This window comes from Myotis daubentonii, chromosome 1, assembly GCF_963259705.1.
Source record: "Myotis daubentonii chromosome 1, mMyoDau2.1, whole genome shotgun sequence".
Taxonomy (NCBI): Eukaryota; Metazoa; Chordata; class Mammalia; order Chiroptera; family Vespertilionidae; genus Myotis; species Myotis daubentonii.
In genome coordinates this window covers 132,307,593-132,332,014 of record NC_081840.1, presented here as the reverse complement: position 1 = coordinate 132,332,014, position 24,422 = coordinate 132,307,593, and the positions used below count along the sequence as shown (strand labels likewise).

The window sequence follows — 24,422 nt, the reverse complement described above, 5'->3', positions numbered from 1 at the left end:
TGTCCATGTTCTCTTGCTAGGTTCTCCAGGTTCTCCAGCCAGGTTCTGTAGCCATGTTCCCTCGCTAGGTTCTCCAGCCAGGTTCTGTCCAGGTTCTCCAGCCAGGTTCAGTCACCAGGTTCTAGTCAGGTTCTCTTGCCAATTTCTGTAGTCAGGTTCAGTCCAGGATCTTTTGCCATGTTCTCTCCAGCGAAGTTCTTCTGTCTCTAGAGAACGTTCTGTGTAGGTTCTGTGCCTAGGTTCTGTCTCTCTTGGTTCTGCCTTCTAAGTTCTGTCTCTTGCTGTCTTGTTACATCTGTATTTATACCAGTTGATTCAATCCTATCAATCTCTATTACAAAGGTTAGGGTGTTTCTTATCTCCATTCCAGGGAGTAAAGATTATGTAGCTTAAGCATGATTGTTCATAGTTAAAGTGATTAATTACCCGCCTGGCACTTAGTTAAGAGGTTTTATTCCCTCCCTAACTTCAGGGGAAAATCCCTACCTGGGGAAACAACCTTTCTCAGAGACCTTGGTTAAAACACATAGTGCCAAGAAGGTGAGCAAACATATTAAGAACAGTATGCCATATATGCCAGGTCCCTTGAAACAGCAAGCATGGACCGGCTCCCGGCAAAACATTGTTACAAATATAGACGCTAAACAAAACCCCAGAAACCTGCTTTCAGCCAGCCGGGATCTTAGAGCTGGAGTTGAAACAGTGTTTCAATTATAGAACCCAAACAAACCAGATACCTGCTTTCAGCAGTGGAGGCCTAAGAGCTGGAGCCAAGCCTCAGAGCTAAAGCTGGCCTAGAATAAAAAGAAAAAGAAAAAAAGGAGCAGATGGGAACTTCAGTCACCCGCCAGCCTGAAAACAGCCCTCAGCCTCTCACCCAGACTGGCCAGGCACCCCAGTGGGGACCCCCACCCTGATCCAGGACACACTTCAGGGCAAACCAGCCAACCCCCACCCGTGCACCAGGCCTCTATTCTATATAGTAAAAGGGTAATATGCCTCCCAGCTCCGGGATCAGAGGAGCCACGAGGCCTCCTGGCACCAGGATCAGCGTGACAGGGGCCAGCGCCCAAACCCCCTGATCTCCCTGCGGCTTTGTGTGTGACAGGGGGCGGGGCCACAACCTCCCTATCCTCCCTGCTCTGTGTGTGACAGGGTGCGGCGCCCCAACACCCTGATCAGCCCTGCTCTGTGCCTTATAGGGGGGAGCTCCCCAACCGCCTGATCGCCCTGCAGCTCTGTGTGTGACAGGGTGTGGCACCCCAACCCCTCCCCCCACCATGAGCCCTGCTCTATGTGTGACGGGGTAGAGCCATAACCTCCCCATCAGCCCTGCCCTGAGTGTGACAGTGGCGGCGCCCCAACCCCCCAATCAGCTCTACCCTGAGCGTGACTGAGGGTGGCATTGCAACCTCCCAATCCACCCTGCTCTGTGCATGACAGTGGGTGGCACCCCAACTCCCCAATCAGCCCTGCTCTGAGCCCGACCAGGGGCTGTACCTAGGGATTGGGCCTGCCCTCTGCCACCCGGGAGCGGGCCTAAGCCAGCAGGTCGTTATCTCCTGAGGGGTCCCAGACTGCGAGAGGTCACAGGCCTGGCTGAGGGACCCCTCCCCCCCCCAGTGCACAAATTTTTGTGCACCGGGCCTCTAGTGTATATATATATATACACATCATGCACGTGCTATAAACGTACTAGCAAGAGAAACAATTTATCAAAGCAAAATTAATAAATATCTGAACTTCACTTTTATTAAGTATTATTGTGGGACACCTTTTCATCTCCTCTCTCTTTTTTATCTTCATCATCCCATGATGAAGATTTTGTGAAATCCCTAACCACAACTGCCTCTTTGGGTTCACTACAGCTTAGGGAATGGCTGTTAGCTAGGGGAACAGGGGAGCTTCTGGTTTGGGCTGGCCTTTGGCTACAGTCAACACTGCAGAAGGAAGATCCCTTCTATAGATGGGTGTTTTCAACCCCTTAGTCACACTAATATTTTTTAGAAATTAATTTTTCCTTTCTAAATTATAACTAATCAGTAAATGTAACAAGCTACTTCTGCATAATCAAAACTTCTTTCTCTTTAGGTAGTCCACCATGACAGTGAAAAGTTACAATTAGCAAAATGTTCTACAGTGTTCAGAATCTGGGAAATTTATGCTGCATGAAAATAAAAATGACATGCCAGTCCTCATATTAATAAATTATACAAAGCCTCTCCCTCACTTGATCCTTTTTCTATGACCTCCTTTTTCTATATCTCTACAAGCTGTGGCTTTAGGCAAATGTATTTACTAGAAAATACTGAGTACAAATAGATGTATGTCACTGTAAAAATGGAATATGAAGTTAAATATACTCTTTTCAGCATTTTCTAGCACCAAATACCAATAATATAGAAAGATGTTCATGATATATATAGTATTCAGAAAAAAAAACAGTTTGTGTAAGATGATTCAGTTTTCTCTTTAGAATAACATATATGTGATTAAAATCTGTAAGGCGCTTAAGCCATAGTTGAAGAGTTATTACCACTGCGCCATAGATTGTGATCTTTATTTTCTTCTTTATACCTTTCCTATTATTTTTATAGTCAGAGGAAAGTTGTTTCAGCAACAGGGGAAAACATGTGGCCTTGGCATGGGCATCTGTTCTCATGAAATTACACAGTGGATGAATGTCATATGCCAATATCATTTAGAGTGAAAAAGGAGACACCAATATTTATGCTATGAAATGTTGCCGTGAAAAGCACTGCTATCAATGGGATATGTATTATTTACAAGGGAACCTACACTTACCCTAAACAGTCACGTGCTGAGTTTTGCTAGGTAGGTGGGATAAGTGCTCTGACACCTGATGTGGGGTGTGGTTGGGAGAGTTCAGCATTTCAGGATGGGTCCCAGTGCCAGATGGACCACTTAACTAGTCACCTACTGTGTGCAAATGACTTGATCTTTTGATAATCACATTAATTTTTTACAAATATAAATAGTAGTTATAAAAGTTATAAAATGCCTATAGAAACATATTTTGTGAACTATAATTCATCCGAGTGGCCATTGTTTCATGATTATTGCTGCTGCCAGTCAAATCTCCAGATGCACCCCTACACAGCGGCCTCAGAGCAGATATTTGGTTTTTCAGATTAAGTGACTTTGACTTCTAGTCATCACCCAGTTGAAAAGACTTATTTTTAAAAATAGACAAAATCTTTATGATAATGCCTTGTGACATTTCCAGTGTTATAAGTACACAGTATTTTCAAACTCCTAAGTGAGTAATTTCTGGCTATGGATTAATATGATTTCCTAGAAAGGGCAACATTAATCACATTTATAATTAGATTCTTATCACTAACCATATCCATGCTGATGTTCATTGAACAACACTAAGAAGCCAGAGATTCATTAGCTACAGTAAAAATAACCTCCTACCCCTTCTAAAGTGAGCCCAAGGAATTCAAGAGCAGTATGTTGTGATAAAACAGGATTGCTCTCAAGAAAAATCACAACTTTTTTTTCAGGTGTTTTCAAGCTGCTGTAGATCATAGGAACTGTTTCTGAGGCACTATATCCAAATGACTAAGCATTTCTGGGACTACCATCCCAGCAGAGCCATCATCGACCTCGGTTGAGATGAAAGTTCTAGATCTGGCCTTTTGGTGGCCTTTCCCAGGCTATAAAATCCTGTAAACACATTTGTCCATGCATTGTGTTTACTAAACACTGAGGTTTGCTCTTTAGGCTCATATACTGATCATTCAACTGTATGCAGGTTCTTCCCATACAGGGAGGTTACAAAGGTTTAGTGAACTACTTTCTTTCCTTTTTAAAATTTTTAAAACTACTTTTCACTAAAGTTGCTCTAAAAGCATGTTATCATATTTTATGTTGGCCTAAATTTCTCTTCTCATTATTACTACATCTTCAATACTAGTCCTTCTAGGAACTACTTCTATATAATCACTGCTGTAGTATAAAAAATCCAGTGGAATCAGTTAACAGTTATGGGAGAAATTTTTATTTGAACATTTATTTATATACTAGGAGCCCAGCATGCTATTCGAAATCGCTCAGTGCTGCCCACCATCAAGTCGCCAGTCCGGCCCTGCTTCCCTCCCTGGGCCCCGCAGCAGCCGAGGCCCCTGCCAGTCAGGCCCTACCTCCCTCTCAGACTCTTGAAGCAGCTATGGCCACAGCCGCTGCTGATCAGGCCCTCCCCCAGCACAGGCACATGGAGGCTCCTGCCGCCCCACCCCCGACACTGCGCATGCAACCTCCTCCTATCCAGTCAACCCATAACGGCGTCCTGGTTAATTAGCATATTCTCTATCCTATCTAATACTAGACAAACATGGTAATTGACCATACCTTTGCTACACCTTCAATTGGCTAATCAGCGAGATATGCAAATTAACTCTACCAAGATGGTGGCCGGCAGCCACACAGCTGAAGCGAGCAGGAGGCTTGCTTGCTCCAGTGATGGAGGAAGCCAAGGTTCCCCGCCTGCTGCAGCCCAGCTCTGAGCTCGAAAGCAACAAAGATTCAATTACAGAAGCTAAACAAACCCCAGATACATACTTTCAGCAGGCCGTGGCCTAAGAGCTGGAGCGAGCAGGAGCCTGGCTCTCAGCTCCAGTGATGGCAACAAAGTTTCAATTATAGAAGGTAAATAAACCCCAGAATAAAAAATAAAATAAAAAAAGGAGAGGCTGGGAGCTTCAGTCGCTGGCCAGCCTGAAAACAGCCCTCAATCCCTCACCCAGACTGGCCAGGCACCCCAATGGGAACCCCCACCCTAAAAGGGGGGTGGCCAGACTGAAAACAGCCATCAGCCCCTCACCCAGGCTTTCCAGGCACCCAAGCAGGACCTCCACCCTGATCCGGGACACCCTTCAGGGCAAACCAGCCAGCCCCACCCATGCACCAGACCTTTATCTTATATAGTAAAAGGGTAATATGCAAACTGACCCTAACAGCAGAAAGACTCGGAATGACTGGTCACTATGACACACACTGACCACCAGGGGGCAGACGGTAATGCAGGAGCTGCCCCCTGGTGGTCAGTGTGCTCCCACAGGGGGAGCTCTGCTCAGCCACAAGCCAGGCTGACGGCTGCCAGTACAGCGGTGGTGGTGGGAGCCTCTCCTGCCTCCTCAGCAGCACTAAGGATGTCCGATTGCAGCTTAGGTATGCTCCCCGCTGGCAAGTGGACATCCCCCAAGGGCTGCCGGACTGCCAGAGGGATGTCTGATTGCCAGCTTAGGGCCAATCCCCTGGGGAACAGGCCTAAGATAGCAGGTGGTCATCCCCCAAGGGGTCCCAGACTGCGAGAGGGCACAGGCCAGGCTGAGGGACTGCCCCCCCCCCCAGTGCACAAATTTTTGTGTACCGGGTCTCTAGTTTTATATATATATATATATATACATATATATATATATATACATATATATATATATATATATATATATATATATATATATATATATATATATATATTCTAGTGGCCTGGTGCATGAAATTTGTGCACATTGAAAGGGAATTAATTAGAGGAATGTAATTTGGACTCACTATATCAATAATATGTGAGTGTGAGGCAGTCCACATTTCTGAAATTCAATGACATGAATTTTAGCTATTACTTTGCCAAATAAATGGACTTTACATATATCATTTAAAAGAGCATTCAGCTTAATATTAAAAACTCTGGCTACCAAGTCAGGTCTGCTTTCAACTTTTTTGCCAGAGTTGTAAATTGTTTGCAATATCTGCTCATTTGGGGTTGCATGTCATGGTTATGAATAAATTGGGCTTGCCATACTTCATTACAATTGCCATAGCATACTGATATCGCTGCTGCATATTTCTGGGACTACCCTCAAAAGGTGATGGAAGTATTATCATTTTACCAATCAGCACATTCTCACTTTCAGATCTAGATTTGAGATAATCTATCAAACCACTGTATTTTTCAACTCTCAACTTAGATTGGTTTGCTTTGATGAAATTTATCCAATTGGCCTCCATTTTTTAATATGAATCCACAATAAACTGTTGAGTTAATTTTCCTGCATTTAAAATAGGATTGAACGTGTCCCGCACAGAGAGATGAAATCTATCATACTGCATTTGTCTGACTTGTGTCTTTACATTTTGTCTAGTATTATTGTCGATTACAATGTTGTCTCTGAGTCTCAATGCAATATCTGTCACCCAGCCTTTTTCACCATGTGGAAAAAAGAATAGGATATGTCATTGCATCTAATGTAGGAAACAGGATATTGATTTGTTTCATTTCAGTGGCATTTGGATTATTGGGATCTGGTTTACAATGAATGAGCAAGTTCCTTTCAAAAGGAGGTTCTCCATCTTCGTTTCTGAATATGACAGCAACCTCGGTTACACGGGGAGAATTATATCTACCTGGGTCACTGTTACGATCATTTTTAACTGCCATTGTTACTTCCGTGGGAGCAATACCTTTTGCTGCTGCTTCAGATTGGGCTTCCTTTTCTACCTCATGTAGCATCTTGTATGATTTTGTTAATTCATTGATTTCATGCATGAGGTTGTTGATGTTGATCGTGAGTCTTTCTGAGCAGCCCTGGTTTTCTGGCATTGCTAATCTTTTACTTGTAGCTTCGGCTGTATCCAAAATATAGAGTTGAGCAAACTCCTGAGAAACACCATCCGAAGGATGTAAAGTTCCAGTACGGTGATAAACTTATCCGTGTATTCTAAAACAGTATGGCCCATATCCTGATGGCGATGCAATATTTGCACCCATGGAAGCAAAAGCAAAAGAACTATTTATGGAATGAATATTTTCCATGAAATTTTTACTGTCAGAATCTTCGTTTGTCATTAATCTTCTTAAATATGCCGAGTAATCTGGAAAATGTATATCATTTGGACAGACTTTCCCTTTGCTACAACATTGAGTAAATTTCTCATCAGATGGTTTTTCATCAGAGAAATTTCGTTATAAGCAAAATTCACATCTAACAGTCATTCCACCACAACTATGTTTGAGAATTATATCCTCATGTACTCCATTTTTTATGAGAAGGCAGTTCCTACCAGTATTGGTTGTTCTTGTTGATGACTGTTCTCTAGACATATTCTATCATCACCACTGCCTTCTTTCAACTTCAAAGGCACACTGGTCTTTAGACATTTTCTGTCGCTGACGCCGGTGTTTTTCGGCATCAGAGCGATGTGTTTCCAATAGCTAGTCTTCAGATACATTCTCTTGCAGGCGCTGCCTTCTTTTAAAATCAGACGTATGTTGCTTTTCAGACATTTTCTGTCAATAACGCCGGCATCTTTAGGCTGCAGAGCTATGTTGTATCAACAGTTGTTCTTTAGACATAGTCCCACCTCTCTATTGTCATGGTCTGAGATGCAGGTGAATGAGAGTCCTGGCTGTCAGGTAACTGAGAGCTGTCTGACCAATGGCTGATTCTGGCTGATTCTGTGTGGGTGGGACTTCCACCTCCCTGCTGTCAGTTTCCACAGCTGTGATGAGGAAGCTGGGGTGACAGAGGGAGCCATGCCCTCCAAGCTGCCCTCTCTCTCACTCTGCTCTATGTCCAGCAGCCTCCTGCTCTGCCAAGTCTTCCAAACCTCCTGCTCTCTGCCCACTCTCCCACTCTGCTCTCCACTGGCAAAGGTCCTGGGAGCCCATGGGCATGGCTGTGGCCTCGCCTCCTGGGGCCAGCGAAGGTCCTGGGAGCCTGCAGCTGGTGTTGCCTCCTAGGGCGCTTGACACCTGTGTATACAAATTAACCCACCATCTTTGTCAGGTTAATTTACATACTCACTCCTGATTGGCTGGTGAGTGTAGCGGAGGGATGGTCAATTTACATGTTTCTCTTTTATTATATAGGATAGATTTTAAGACAACTTTTTTTTTTTTTCTGAATGTAAACTCAAGACTAAAATGGTTCTTGGTATTCTGAATAGTATCTTCAAAAGTTGTAAAACAAAATTGGGAATTAACAAATAAAAAATTTTCTTTTGGTCCAAAATACAACCAGAAACAGACAAATACAGTGAATGATGAGAGAAACCTCTAATGTTTGTTCTTATTTTGCAATCAGATGTCATTAAATACTTACTTCACTTTCCTAAATATTGAGTCTAAAAGTATATTTTTGTGTTTTTACTGTTCATGTGGCCAAGTAGATGCCTCCAAGTTTATAGGATTTTTTTTTTTAACTTCATAAATAAAGCAGTTTGTGGATAAAGTAACCTAAGGCAAGTGAATGCCTTCTATGCCTTGATTTTTCTGTCATTAAGTAGTAACATTGATTCACCTTGATGGATAATGAGGGGTTTCGAAATTCTTAACTGAAAAATTCCTGTATCGAGGCAAATTTTAAACTCAGTTTTTCTCAGATCTAGAGTATTTCTTGGTAAGATTTGGAGAGAAGAGGAGCCCTGGAGCAGAGAAAATGAAGAGAACCAGAAAGGCCGATGCTTTTACTCACTGTCCTCTAGGATGGCCTCAAAAGCCCCAAGAGGAATGGGGCTAAGTTTCTAGGACAGCCAAATAGGAAGTCCTATAAAATATTTGCTTGAATTCTTTTTATTAACTTAGAAGTCCTGGTTTACAGGCTATACCCCAATATATAGCTAAAAGGAAAGAAAATTTGATTTCAGATTTTTTCTTTCGCCCCCTTTTTTACTAAGAAGTTCAAAAATTGACTTTTGTCAGTTGTCTTAGTTCACATCCCCCTTCCCCCATTTAGTCTAAGTTGGTGTTTTTTTTAAGTGGCATCCATTTACCATTTGCCATGCTTTTACCATTTCTTCTCTTTGCTTTCTCAATCATTTCTGAAGAAATCAGAATGTAGGCACATTTCACAATTCATTACCTTATAAAGCATTGTGCAATGGTTCTTTTGAAATAGTTCCTATTGATAGTTTATTCAAATTGGTTGAGCTCTAGAGAAGACACTTAGTTATGTGAGATTCTTCACTTGCCTGTGTTTAAAACTTTGGCCTGCGCACTCTAAGGAGCATAGTTTTATACTAGTACTCACTTCTCCCTCTCCCTGAATCATGCTCTCTGTTGAGATTTCCAGCAACTTAAAGCAAAGTTAATTAGACAGACAATAGGCCTCATTCATTGTTGTCCCTAATTCACCTGCCTCTCCCTAGAACTCTTTTCAACTTTACTGAAAAACACTTTATCTTATCTACAACATTAAAATATTTCAAACAAAAGGATTTCCCCCTATCTCTACTCCTCTTAGGCCTCTCTGCCTCTCTATGACTCTTAGGAAAAAAATTGCAGTCAGTCTGAAACTAAATTCCACAAGTTTATGCAATTTGCTGAATTACTCATTCTTGACTTTCTTTCAATTCTCTCCAAATTCTTGGAATCATAATGGAATTTAGAATTGAGCATTGCTCTGTAATCAAGCCCAATATGTTAAAAATTATATTTCAATATGTTGAGTAGAGCCTTACTCATTTTAAATAATGAATGTATTTTGAAGGTTTTTAGAAAAATGGAGACTAGATCAAAGCAAATTATGGAGGGTCATCTTACATTTCAGAGATTTCAGTAGTAAATATACATCAAATTGTTTACTGAAGATAGAATTAAGAATAAATGTAGCTCCTTGTCCCATGACAGAGGCTCTAGTCCAAGGAAAAAGTAGTGTTCAATTTCTCTTCTCTTCCTGACATGTTCTCAGATGCTTGATTGAATGCTTTCTCTTGGTCATAAACTCAACTTTAATATTCATTTTGCTCCTTGGAGAATTTTTTCCAGACCTTGACTAAGTTCCTTTCTCTCCCTAAAAGACAATCATCCTGGTTGCATTTAACTATACCTATTCTACTTGAGAGTTTTGTGTATGCTTTGGTTATATATTCAATTGGTTCTCCCTATGATTATGGAAAAGTATTTAATATCATTATTTTCTGATGCCTGTCACCAAGTGTCTTCTCATGGAAGAATCAGGCTGATATCTCTGATCTAATGCAGTGATGCAGACAGAGCTTGAGAAAAAGATGTATGTTGGTGAATTACTTTATGCCTAATGGCATTTTTATATCTCATTTTCTTGCATATTATCTTCTTTATAATAATCCTTGATATGTTTTTAGACTTTAGGTAACTTTATAAGATCTTATATTATGTAATATTTAATTTCTTGTGGAAAAAATTGGAAGGACACCCTGCCTTAAAGAAATGACTACTGAAAAGGATACAAGAATGTTTAATCCACCAAGCAACTTTCCAAATATCATAACTTCTGCAATTTATTGAGTCAGGCTTTGAGAATGAGTAGATTATCTTTAATGGTTTGTTTAGTTATTTGCTATTCTGTTGCTATCTACAAAATATTAAAATCCCCTCTCAACTACCTCTGCTTCCCAACTTCCTTATTGTTGAATAGAGATCTTTTATAAATAGTTAATGAGTTTTGATTATGTCTTAACAGAGATATACCACTTCTATTTCATAGTGACCTTTTTATAATTGAACTAGTTATTTTAATTAATTATTTGAAAGAAATAATCAGGCATATGCTAAACTTTACCCTATTTTTCACAGTCCTTTCATAATTTTCTAAGACAACTGTCACTGTGACCATCTATATCAGTAGGCCAACAACTTAAAAACTAATACTCAGAGGACACCTGCATAGCAGGCTATTTGATCAGTGTGAGGCCAAGATTTTAATCTAGCATCAGCAATATTTCTTTTCATTCCATGGTCTTGGTTTTATAACTCTCTGGGTGTTGATTTTTTTCAGGCTAAATATATTTCTATAAATAATGCATAACATTTTTTCCCTCAAACTCACCTACTCTAAATTTTAAAAATTCCAGTGGAGCTATTGGTGTCTTCAAGACAAAGTCTGAGGTTATAATCAAGGTACATAATCTGGTAGTATTCAAATCTGAGTTTAATTTATTTCTTTATTTCTATTTTTCTAACATCATGTTGCTTCTAATTACATGATAAGGTCATTGACATTAAGTATTTCACATTTTGTAACTTGTAGGTTTATGCCCAATTAGAAGCATTTCTGTTACAGGATTTTCAAAATGAAGGAATTTTTTTTGGTTAATTTAATAAATGTACCTGGAATTGATACCTCAAGATTTCTTCAAGCTAGATAGAAACTTAACTGAGGAGCCATATACATTCTTAAAATGACTTAAGATTTATATTGCATAGATATTTTCTGGAAAAAAATCAATTTTATCTAAGATAACACTCAGATCTAAAAAGAGGAGTGAATGTTTTAATGTACAGATATGTAAAACATGCATTCACCAAGCGTCTTTCAGTTTAAAGTGGTAGATTACCTTTAAATTAACTTAAATATTAATTAGAGTTTATAAGTTATCTCATCGCCTCAAAGGAAGGTTTAAAAATAAGAAGGGCAGGAATGGCTTCCAGAACAGGTGGAAGCCAGAACAATAACCTCAGCATGCTCTCTCTTTCCCACTCGCGTGTTGTGGCTTTCTGCGTGACAACTCCATTTTCCCTAACTGCAGGCTGGCTTCCTTCACGTGTCAGGAGACGGCTGCTGATGTTTTCCAAGTTGAACATCTTTGGCTTTTATTGTTGACTAGAGGCCCAGTATGTGAAATGTGTGCAAGGGGCGGGGAGGGGGAGCAGGAAGGTTGTCCCTCAGCCCACCCTGCACCTTCTCACAATCCAGGACCCCTCGGGTAGGGTCCCCAGGCCTGGCCAGCGATCAGGGCCTATGGGGCTTTCCTTCCTTGGTTGCTGGCAGCGCCCCCCCCCCACCCCACCCCACCCCCCCCCCACCCCCCCGCTGCCACCGCTTGCCATCTGTGCAGCGCTGCCCCCTTCCCGGCCGGCTGCCTCCCTCTGCAAGCAGCAGGCCTGGGGTGAGGTCACGTGGCTGGCCTGGGCCTGGCTGTAGGGTGGCTGCCCTCACAGTGAGGGTTGTGTACTCCTCAGGCACATCTAGGAGGCAGCCAACCAGTGGCAGGTGGAGTTGGCTTATACCATCTTGCAATAGTCAGTCATGCTCCTCTATTCCAAATTCTGCATTTAGTGATCTCATGTTGGTAGCTTGAAATTGGCTATGGGGGAATATTTATACCATGGAAATTGGCAAATGCAGAAATCAGAGCAATTTTTTTTTCTTTCAGAGAACTGGTTGTTATATTTACCAGTACACTACTGTCTACTTCAAGTTTCAAACAAGGGTCTTGAAACTTATTCTAACTGAGTTGGCTTAGGTCACATGCCCCCCAACCTGCCTTGAAGCAAAATCTATGGCCAGGGAACTTGAAATTACAACATAAATGTATATATTAATTTCTTTAATTTATAAGAGTGTTCTGATAGCAAACAGGCAGTCCGGTTTCAGAGTCCACCATGTCATAGCATGCAATCATATAAAATATTAAAATTTAGTTTCTCAAAGCCTGACTCAATAAATTGAGAAAATTATAATATTTGGTCAAGTAGGACATGAAAGACTCTAAGCCTAATTAGTCACAAGGAAATGCAAATCAAAACCACAGTGAACTACCACTTCAAACCCACAAGGATGGCTATAATAAAAAAGACAGACAATCATAGTGTTGTAATTATGTGGGAAATTGGAACCCTCATGCATTTCTAGTGGTGTGGTAAAATGGTGCAACCTCTTTGGAAAACAACCTGATAGGTCTTCAAAAAATTAAACAGAGTTGCCATACAAGTCAGCAATTCTACTCCTATTATATACTCAAAATAATTGAAAACATATCCACACAAAACCTTGTACATGAATGTTCATAACCATATTATTCATAATAGCCAAAAGCAGAAACAAATCAAACGTCCATCAGCTGCTGAATGGATAAACAAAATGTGGTTTGTATATGGCATGGAATACCATCCAGCCTTGGAGATAATGCAGCATTGACCCTATGCTACAACATGAATGAACTTCAAAAACATTATGTTAAGTAAAAGCAGCCAGTTGCAAAAGCCCACATATTATATGATTCTGTTTATTCAAAATGTTCAGAACAGACAAATCCATACAGACTGAAAGTAAGTTAGTATGGAGTTGGCTGCCTAGGGTTGGGGAGCAGTAAATAGGGAGGGGTAAGTGGGGAGCTATTTTGAACAGGTACAAGGTTTCTCTATGGGGGATGAAAATGTAGTTTGCGGGAGATGTCAGCTATCTAAAGGGACTGTCAGCTGGTAACACCTTTCCAAAGGGCCATTTGAGAAACCTGAAAAAGTCTTACTTCAGTACCAGTAACTCGACTTCTAAAAATGTATTCTAATGAAATAATGAGAAACTTCCCCAAATATTTATGTACAGGATGTTTGTTTGAACAGCATTTTTTATCACAAACAGTGGGAAAAATAGAATTATCAATCCTAGGGATTAATTGAACACAGAATGGTGCATCTATGTGTGAGAATTTGCTATATCTACTAAATTTAATGTTTTAGAAAAATATTTAATCACATAAAACTGCATGTGTTATGTTATTTTTGGTTAATAAAAATTGAGTTATGCAAGAGCATATTCAATATGATCCCAATTAATGATTTAACAGTATAATTAACATATAAAGATGACTGCATAAGTTGTGGTAATAAAAGGCTTTATAATTTTTGTTTATTCTGTTGTTTTGTTTTGTTTTTCTCTTTAGGGTGGGTTGGAACTTATTTATAATTAGAAAACAAAATGATGAGATATATTTTACAATCGCTGAACTCAAGCTAATATTGATTATATGAACATTTATAACCATTGTTCAAAAAATATTAAGGAATTTCTAATTATCTCTCCGTGGTGGGAATTCTTTATCTGTACATAGCTCAAGTGAAAGCCGGGTTTTTCAGGAGCAGCCCTGTGGGCATTTGGGGCCAGGCCACCTTTGCTGTGGCTTCAGGGCAGGGGCATAGGGCTGCCGGGAGCATTGCAGCATCCTTAGCAGCATCCCTGGCTCTACCCACTCCGTGCCAGTGTGTACCCCCGCGCACAGCAAAAAGTGTCTTCAGGTACTATTGAAGGTCCCTGGGAGGCAAAATTGTTCCCAGTTTATAATCACTGAATTAAGGAACCATTTGATAAAGGAAGAAAATTCTGGGCTATTTCAAAGTGGATTTATCTGTTGTGAAGTTCTACCAGTACCTGTGTCCTCACGCCTGTGCTGGTTTTGTCACTAGGGTAAACCTCAGGAAACCAATTAAATAGGGACTTACCATTTCTATGTAAGTTGCATGAATCTTCCTTACATTTTTGTTTGGTGTTTGATTGTTTATGTGCTTCTGATTAAAATGCTGGTTGCTCCATGCTTCCTACAGCTCGCTCAGCCGTAACGGGAAGCTGTGACAATGACGGCCTGCACATTATCAGGGGCCACAGCGTAGCCTCCATACCTTTTGCTACCGTGTGTGGTGATGAGGTCCTGTCTCCTGTTACCATCTCTGGTCCAGTGCTGCTTAACTTCTACTCTAATTCGCACACCACCGACTTCGGATTTAAGCTTTCCTACCAGATAACCTGTGAGTAGCCATAATGATGTGTGAAATATTTTTCTTGACTAATGTCCTCAGGAGTTTTAATTATGATTCATAAATCACCACTTTGAAATTCAAAAAATTTAAGGGTAAAAATGACCAATTAGGTTCATGATCCAAAAATACTTAGACATTTTTATTTTTTAAGAAATGGGGTGGCTCTTTTTCATGAATTCTGGCTAGAGCTACTCTTTGAAAATCAAATGGAAGGTTGAGATTTATTTTGATAATTTAAGTTAAAATGAACATTCCTGCTATCTTTAGCTGTTTGGACATTACTTTGAAGTGACTTTTTTGGCCTGGACTATCCAGATGCCCATTTCATTTCGTCAGTTTGCTAATGTGAAAAGCAATATTGGCCCTGGCCAGCTGGCTCAGTTAGAGCATCAGCCTGTACACACACACACACACACACAAGATTGAGTGTTCGATTCCTGGTTAGGGCACATATATACCTCAGATGCAGTTCGAACCCTGGTTGGGGCTCATTTGGGAGGCATCCTATTGATGTTTCTCTCTCTCTCTCTCTCCTTCCCATTCCTCTCTCTCTAAAAATCGATAAAGATGTATCCTCAGGTGAGGATTATTAACAAAAAGAAAAGCAATTTGCATAAATTTAAGAAAAAACTAAAAGAATATCTTTATGATCTTCTGGTAGGATTTTTTTCAACAACATAACAAAAAGCGCAGGCCTTAAAGCAGTAGTTCTCAACCTTCCTGATGCCGCGACCCTTTAATAGAGTTCTTCATGTTGTGGTGACCCCCAACCATAAAATTATTTTCGTTGCTACTTCACAACTGTAATTTTGCTACTGTTATGAATCATAATGTAAATATCTGATATGCAGGATGTATTTTCATTGTTACAAATTGAACATAATTAAAGCATAGTGATTAATCACAAAAACAATATGTAATTATATATGTGTTTTCCGATGATCTTAGGCGACCCCTGTGAAAGGGTCATTTGACCCCCAAAGGGGTCACGACCCACAGATTGAGAACCGCTGCCTTAAAGGGAAAGGAAACATTGATAATTTGCAGCTTCTCATGTCAAAGTCAAAGTGAGAAGACAAGTCATAGTCTGGGCAAAGGCCTCTGTGGCTACCAGGATCTTTTAATTCTTTAAAGACAATTCAACCTGCTTATTTGAAAATCATGAAACTATATTTCCTTATTTTGAGTAGCCCTTTCTTCTCTTGCAATAAACTTGGTTGGTTAGTTTCCTGACAGTGTTTTTTCCCACTTCATTCATATGAGACTCTACTGGTGGCTGTGTGGAAGTTTGCACACAGTGTTTTAGAAAAATGAGGGATTAAAGGCTAAAAGAATATAAAGCAATGACGTAACTTTCCAAAACACCAGTTGTACCAAAAGAATAAAACAAATAATCTATTTCTTTATCAATAAGACAACTGGGCGGATGCCCATTGCTCAGCTCTATTCTGGTTGTGCCAACAGACCTACAAAGCTACAGGCAATAACACTTTACAAATGGGGTCAGAACTCAGGTAGCAGCTCACATGAATGAACTGTGAAGGCCCTTTATCGTCAGTAAGTAAATATTCCAGTCTTCTCTGTGGATGGGAACAGTAATTTATTTGAAAGATAATTATTTAACTTCCTACTTTTAGCAATGGGTTTGGCCAAGTAAAGACAAAACACAAAACAATACACTTTTGCAAGATTTCTGTTCACCTTTCACTAAAGTTGGATGAATCAGAGAGTTTTGTTGATAAGATTTCAAATCCTGACATGTACAAATTTGGGGGTTATTTAGGCTTTGATAAGCGTTCAGAGGCCACATAATTATGTACAAGATGAAACAGAGTAAAGGCCACACAAATCTGACATTTAATTCACTCCATATGTCCACAGGGGTCTGAGCACATGCATACATATGGAGAGTAGCTTTCCCTGCAAAGTGGGCTCAGCTGAGGTGAAATACATCAATAAGCAAACAGCCTTACATGGCAGCCACCATTTGTTTCTCATTTCTAAGAGATGCAAGTAGAAAATATCCATTGATAGTTTACAAACCACAGAGATAGCATCAAAATATACTAACCCCATTCTAATTTTAGAATCACATAATAAAATAAACATAAACCTTTCTCACTGTAATAATGGGAGGGCATTTTCCATCATTAAGTGGCACAACCTGATCCTCCTTATATGTAAGTCCAAGCAAAAATAATAGTTTTATATTAAAAACAATAGGTTTATTATAATATTATGACTGTTGGTTTATTGACTAATTGGAGTAACTAAGGGCTCTGGGCAGTTGAGTGCTGGGGTCCGGCTGGGGAGTGGCCTGGCCTCCTCGTGCCAGTAACACCAATGTGGGCAAGTAGAATCCTTACCAGCCTCACGCTGAATAGAAATACATAGGACCCAGGAGCTATGAATTGGGGCCCACAGAGGGAACTACGCTCAAATGTTCCAAAAATGATTTCCAGGACTTCACTTTCTAATAGCCTATCTTTGACAGAGGAAACTCGAATCGATATTGAAGATTTCTAGTGGGCAGACCTTCCTGGGTTCATATGCCCACAATGTGCCTTGGATTCTGCTTGCCTTTTCTACATTTCCAGCTATCACTCTCATCCCTCTGAGCCTATAAATTAAATATAGAGAAGGGACAGTTACACCCAACACGTGAAATGTTTCTCCTCATTGTTTTCACTCTGGCCATTAATTTGACTCAGACTTATTCCATCCAAGATGTGCCTTAAATATTCTTCCCTGCTTCTCACCATACTGTTTCCTCCTTCTGCCTTGGTAGAAAAATCAGAATTAATTGTAAGCACACTGAAGGGAGCTTTAAGTTGCTTTAAGAAAAAAATAATAGTTATCTCTCAGGAGAAAAAAGGTACAGTAGTAAAGGTTATTTCAAAACTATTTTTCCATGGTGCGAGTACTAATTGTTCTCCTCATATTCCCGTCTTTCATTGCAGCCTGTGGTGGTGTGTTCAACTTCTCCACTGGAATTATCAAAAGCCCTGCCTATTCATACTCAGACTACCCTAACAGCATGTACTGCTTGTATAACATCACTGTGAGAGACAACAAAGTGATTCTGCTCAAGTATGTAAGACAAATTCACCTTCTTAAGAAAACCATTTTAGCTTGATTTACAGCTAGGCTTTCCTTAATAATGGAGAGCATCGATTCTCATCAGGACATAGAAGGGAGGAAGGGAGATTGAGTTCCTTGTGGAAACCTGGGAAACAGGCCTCTTACCCTCCACACAGCCAATAGCGCATGGTTACCAGGTAAGGAAGGAAAACAGGCATTCCACCCGTTAAAATGTTCTAACAGTTTCAAAGGAGCTTATAATGGGTGTAAAGTTATAAGACAATCTTGAAATAAGGGTAAGAGAAAGAGTTTCCAGTTGTTGGGCACTTATACACACACAAAACCTTTAACACTTTCCATAATTCTGTTATTCATTTCTTAAAACAGGCATATAAGGTATATATTATTCATCTTATTGTATTGATAAGAAAACTGAGGCTCCAGAAAGGTTAAATAACTTTCCCAAAGTGATGCACTATTAAATGAAGGGTCAATATCTGAATCCATGTCAGGTTTCCTCCCAATACCATGTCTCTAGTATATTCCTATGCTATCTCTGAAAGGGTAAAATTTCTTCTAACTACTTAAGAAGTGTATTTTTGTGTATCCGAACACCTCTAAGTTGGTGCTATTCAAGATATCTCACATCAGTGGAATTTTCCCCAATCCAACTTTCTCCCAAGTCTGATGAAGGGAATGTAGCCTCCAGTTTTCCAGTGATAAAGTCCCACATTGCTTTCATCTAAATGGGTATTCAGGAATGTACAGTTTGTGGTAGGAAAATCTGTGGTAGGGTTGGCAGAGTTCGCAGCAATATAGAACTTTTATAGGAGCTTGATGGGCTAGGCCCACTCCCACCCACCTCCCCCTAAAAATCATAAAGTCTCCTCTGCAATTTACCTCCAGAGGCCTCGTGTACTAGATGGGTCCAAGGACTCGACTGTGTCAGACAGCGAGTGGTCTATAGGCAGGGCCTTGAAGGAAACTGCAGATCTCACCTGGGACGATTGGTAAGGAAGCTGTGCCCCAGAGCCAAAAAGTCCTTTAAATCCTAGGAGCAAAAAAACAAACAAAAGAAAAAACAAAACATTGCCAAATGACCAGTGCAGGAGGCCTGTGACGGGATGGCCTGCCCAGAATAGAAGCATAAGGAATGGTTCTTGTCATTTGCCATTATAGCCCAACACTTGTTTCTTACATGTATAGGATTATGGTGTGTGTGCGTGTGTATGCATGTGTGTGTTTTTCTTTCTGTTTCTTGCCTGGGCTCTGGGCCTCACACTGTATCAAAGTTTATATCACCATGTTTAAAAAATTAATTATTGTAATATTCTGAGACTACTGTCTATGAAACAGATATTATTCTAGTATTCTAGGTGCTGCAGAAGTTGTAGACATTAGTAAAACATACTTCCTTGTAGGAAGGCTCTCAAAATATGCCATGGGATATTCCATGGGATTTCTGCCCATGGGATTTTTCCAGGAAGCTTCTCTGCTCTTTTGGGGAAATGGTGCAAAATAAAAAGCCAAAATAGCTTTGAGTCCTCCTAGACACTCAAATTGTTCTTTTTCTTTGTAAATTTATGTTGTAGAAAATAAATATGTTGCCTATTGAGAATAAAAGTAGAAATTATCTAGCTATTGTTCTGCCTTCATCTTCCTTTACAAGAACATTTAGTGTTAAGTGTGGTTAAATAATTTTTTCATCTGGATCTTCATCATCAGTTTGAAAAAAATCAGCCAATTGAACCTTTTTGAAAAAATAAAAATTGATCCTTTTTTTCTTAAAGCTCTTCCAAGTATTTTATTGTTAAATATTATCAAAGTACTCTGTGCTATGTGTTATTTATTCAGCTGCTAGCAAAAGAAAACGAAGAAAGCAGAAGAGTGTAAAAATGAGGTCAGGAGAGCAAATAACTTTTATTTTATTTTTTTCCAAATAATAAATAATTTAAACAAAATTTTTAAAAGTAAGCCACTAGTAAACAAGTCATAAAATCCTGAAGAAAAAAAAACATGTCAGAAGGCCTTGCTTATTTGGGAACTCTGTGAATAGTTACTTGAAATGACAGAGCATCAGGCCTAGACTAAAATACCATATTAGGCCATAAGAAAATACCATATTAGGCCATAAGAAAATACCATATTAGGCCATAAGAAGAATTAGGGCCCTAACCGGTTTGGCTCAGTGGATAGAGTGTCAGCCTGCGGACTGAAGGGTCCCAGGTTCGATTCTGGTCAAGGGCATGTACCTTGGTTGTGGGCACATCCCCAGTAGGGGGCGTGCAGGAGGCAGCTGATCGATGTTTCTCTCTCATTGATGTTTCTAAGTCTCTATCCCTCTCCCTTCCTCTCTGTAAAAAATCGATAAAATATATTTTTTTAAAAAAGAAAAGAAAAGTTAGGGATGTATCTGTCAGGATAGGTTATAAGTGATACAACCCGAAGGCACAGTAGCTTAACTCAGTGAGTTTATTTCTCACTCGAATGAGTATGTCCGTTGTGGCCTGCCCAGAGGCCTGGCTCCTTGTGGTCACTCAGGGGCTCAGGCTGATGGAAACTTCATTTCTGCATTTGCTTCCAGGATCATTACTGCAGTGGGCAGGCAATGTGGCAAACTGAGTGGTGGTTTCATAAAATTCTTCCAAAAGGTAGAACATATCACACCTAGAACTTGCTCTGGCCATGGAGATGTGAGTCTTAGGGCCATGTCAAAGCTCAGAGTGTATACAGAAAGGCAGTCCTAAGCAAATATCAGAAGGCAGAGAGCCAAGATATGTGGTGAAGTTCCTGGGACCACTACAGTAATCTTAAATGTGAATTTCTGGCTATGGCAATCAACTAAGATTCAAGAGAATTTAATTCATTCTTTTCTACCATCGATTTTTCAATTTTTCAATTTATTTTATGAGAAATAACTTATTTCATATTCCTCATTTTCAAAACGATAATAATCATCACTTGTTTTTTAAGAACATCTGTTATATGCCTGACACCACGGTTTGGTTTTTGCCTATTGTTTCAGTTAACTTTACTCTAAACTCCATTTTCAAAGAAGGAAACAATGACTGTGGGAATAAGAATGGAGCTCTGATTCTAAAACCAGTATTTCCTCCACTTGTTAGCATCTTCCCATAAGTAAAGAATAGGATGATAGTACCACTTGATGGCCCCAAAATAACCAGAGAATAGAGTAAGTGCCATACTTTCAATGAGACTGAAATACTAAAGTGTTGCTGAAATGATAGCAATTAAACTTGTCAAAACTTAATCTCAGGAGAATTAATATGCCCTTGATTATAAACTCTTAGAAGTTCAGGGCCATATCTAATGTATTTTTTTATCCCAAGTGCTTATCACGATTTTTGACATATTGAATTACTCAAAAAAATTTGGCTAAACTTTTAAACTGATTAGTATACTGTTTCTAATATTTCCTATTAAATAAAACTTGGACATTCACTTTTAGCCTTTGTCTTTTTTTTTAAGACAAAAACTCAAGGTACTATTTCATGGAAATCCAAATGAAGAACATCAGTATTAATAAGATTCATTTTACAGGTTCACTGATTTTGATGTGGTTCTCTCCACCTCCTGCTCCCAAGACTACCTGGCAATTTATGATGGTTACAACATCAGTGATCCTCTTCTTGGCAAATTCTGTGGTTCCAAGCTTCCACCAAATGTTAAGAGCAGTAATAACAGTATGCTCCTGGTGTTCAAGACAGATGCATTTCAAACAGCAAGAGGTTGGGTGATAACATTCCGGCAGACACTGGGTAAGAATTTTGGACATGTAAATCTATTTTTCATGACTGTTATTTTTTGCTTTATTTTATTTCACCTGACTAAAGTTGCTTTTCATTTAAGTTTAGAGGAAAGTCACATAAAGTTTTGGTTTTTTAAATTGCTAATAATGTATTCTGATTTTTTTAAAAATAACTCAACAAGTGTACTTCTATAGTATACTACGGTAAAGTCTACCATCTGAAATAAGACCCAAACCTTATCAATCATCCATGAAAATGGTGAAAGTTGAGCCTAAAGGCAGTCTAGGCACAGATCAAGACAGAGGACCCATAGCCTATGTTGACTTTATCCTTAAAATGGTTAAGATCCTTGGAGAATGTTACGTAAAGACTGAATGGTCAGATGACTTCTGGAAAGATCATAGTGGTACTAGTCTGGAGAAAAGCACAAAGGACCCTCTGGCCTGAGAAGGAAGAAACTTATCATAGAATTCTGGATGGAAAATGTTGGAGGTTCAAATTAACACAACAAGAATAGAAATAGAAGAAAAGGTAGAGATCCCAGAGGTATTCAGAAGTTAGAATACATTGGAAATACAGCATTTGGAACTTGATATATTACACGACGACATAAGTTGTTGATGACTTCTTATGAGTAACTTGTTGGATAGAGTGCCTTAGGAGACTATGATTTCGGGAAGAAGTATTATATTTAGTTTGGAGCATTTGGAGTTGGAGGGCCTAGGAGATAACTAAATGAAGAATACAGGAGGAAGTTGAAGCTTAAGAAATAATTTGGGCTGGAAATAATGATCTAGAAGTAAAGGGAAGAGCTAAATGTGAAGATCAATAAAAAATAGAACCCTGCTTTATTACCACTCCATGTGAGAAATAATTATCTATATAAAATCAACACAGAACTTTAAATCATATAAGGTAGTTAATCAATCCTCTGTTTATCTATAGTCACAGCATCAGTGGCACAATCCAGGTCATTTATATTTGACTCTGGAAAATGTGTTGATTTTTCCATTTGATCAGTGTTCTGGAAATGAACAGGTCACCAAACAAATCACATCTTCTGTGAACTCTCATCTCAGAGAAACCTGGGAAACTTTCTACAATAAGAATCCTGACTTATTGTTCAAACTCTTTCTTTCTCTTTACCCCATCCTGTGGATAACCTTTATGCCTCTGATTCAAAGCAGAGCTTACCTTAAACTTGTTTGCATTTGGCGTGAGTTTTTTTGTGTGTGTGCATTTCTTGAGGGAAGCAATTAGATAGTGTTTTAAAAGCTTCCCAGTAAGCCACAGTGATCATGACAAATTGCATCAGAAAATCACTTTGCCACCTACCCTACTTAGTGATATCACCATTAACTTGAAAGCAAGTCTCAGGGGCAGAACACAGGAGGCTGAAAGACAAATTAATTTTCCCTTGGAGATTGTTTTTGTGCAAAAGAACTCACAAACTCTTGCCTTTAGCACAGACTTTAGAGTCAAATGGCATATATTTGCATAGCTCTTGTTACCTGCTTTCAGGTTGTTTTACTTTTTCCTCATGCTTTCTCACATGGCCATTGAAATAGTCTCAAAGCACTCCACACGCCTTCATCTGCGTGAGGCCTGTTAGCTAGTGTTCCCCAGCCTCATTAAATTACTATGCTTTTCTGGGCTACAAAGAAGACACTTTTGGATTTATTGTGATTTTTACTGCACTGAAATGGCACAGAAGGAAAAATCTTACACTGTCAGAGGCACCGTTCATCCTTGAGCATCAGGCACTTTTAGTTTATTAGTATTTCCCGGGTCACAGTTAGAGAGAGTGTCCATGTGTAGAGAGCGAAAATGGAGCTCACGGCTGCATGTCATGATGGTGACTTTTACCTCTTCTTCTTCTTCACACATCATCAATCACTTAGAAATAGTTAGGTAATTTTCAGTGGTAATTTTTTATTGAAAACCCAAGTGTCATAATTTTGAATTGTGTGGTGTCACAAAGCTTTCAAGACCTTACATCTGGCCGAAACCGGTTTGGCTCAGTGGATAGAGCATCGGCCTGTGGACTGAAAGCTCCCAGGTTCGATTCCGGTCAGGGGCATGTACCTGGGTTGCAGGCATATCCCCAGTGGGAGATGTGCAGGAGGCAGCTGATCGATGTTTCTCTCTCATCGATGTTTCTAACTCTCTATCTCTCTCCCTTCCTCTCTGTAAAAAATCAATAAAATATATTTAAAAAAAAAAAAAAAGACCTTACATCTGAGTTAATGTTTCATCTGCAGAATGTTAATCTTGTTTTTTGTTGTTGTTGTTTGTGGTAAGGAAAAGGAGAGGAAGAATATGAATAGATTGAATTCTGGAGTTTATGAAATCTTTTATTTTTTTGTATGTCCATTTATATGAAACTAGAGGCCTGGTGCATGAAAATTCATGCACTGGAGGGGGGCGTCCCTCAGCCCGGCCTGCCCTCTCTCACAGTCCAGGGGCCCTCAGGGGCAGAAGGTGACCTGGCGATCAGGGGAAGGCGATGCCCCCATCACACCACTGCTGCCGCCACTGCTGGCAGCGCAAGCCTCAGCTGGCTCTGGTTACCTGAGTCTTGGGCAGCCCTGGGTGGCAGGAGGGCTGTGGGTACTGGGGGACTCCGGAGGCAGGTGCATGGCTGAGGGGACTGGGTGCTGCCATCTTGTGGCTGTGGGAACCACCATCTTTGAGGGTGTGGCAGTCAATTAGCATATTCCCTCCTTATTGGCTATGGGTGCCACCATCTTTGAGGGCATGGCAGTCAATTAGCATATTCCTTCCTTATTGTCTGTGGGTGCCTCCATCTTTGAGGGTGGGGCAGTCAATTAGCATATTTCCTCCTTATTGGCTGTGGGCGCCGCCATCTTTGTGACAGCATGAGGGTCAATTAACATATTCCCTCTTTATCAGATAGGATGTCCAGGATAGGCAAATCCACAGGGACAAGGTAAACTACAAAAGTAGGTTTACAGCTGTGATTATGTGAAACACTGAGTTTATTTAATTTTGGGGGATGTACGTTTTTTTTA

General features: G+C 39.9%; 1 protein-coding gene across 1 annotated transcript in view; it reads left to right on the top strand.

The window, feature by feature from the left end:
* CUBN (cubilin) overlaps window positions 1-24,422 on the top strand; it is a 284,448-nt gene that overhangs the window by 216,424 nt on the left and 43,602 nt on the right. The window contains exons 57-59 of the mRNA XM_059660312.1: window positions 14,327-14,527; window positions 17,500-17,629; window positions 21,182-21,399. Coding sequence (XP_059516295.1) covers window positions 14,327-14,527; window positions 17,500-17,629; window positions 21,182-21,399 — 549 coding nt within the window. The remainder of the gene's footprint in view (window positions 1-14,326; window positions 14,528-17,499; window positions 17,630-21,181; window positions 21,400-24,422) is intronic.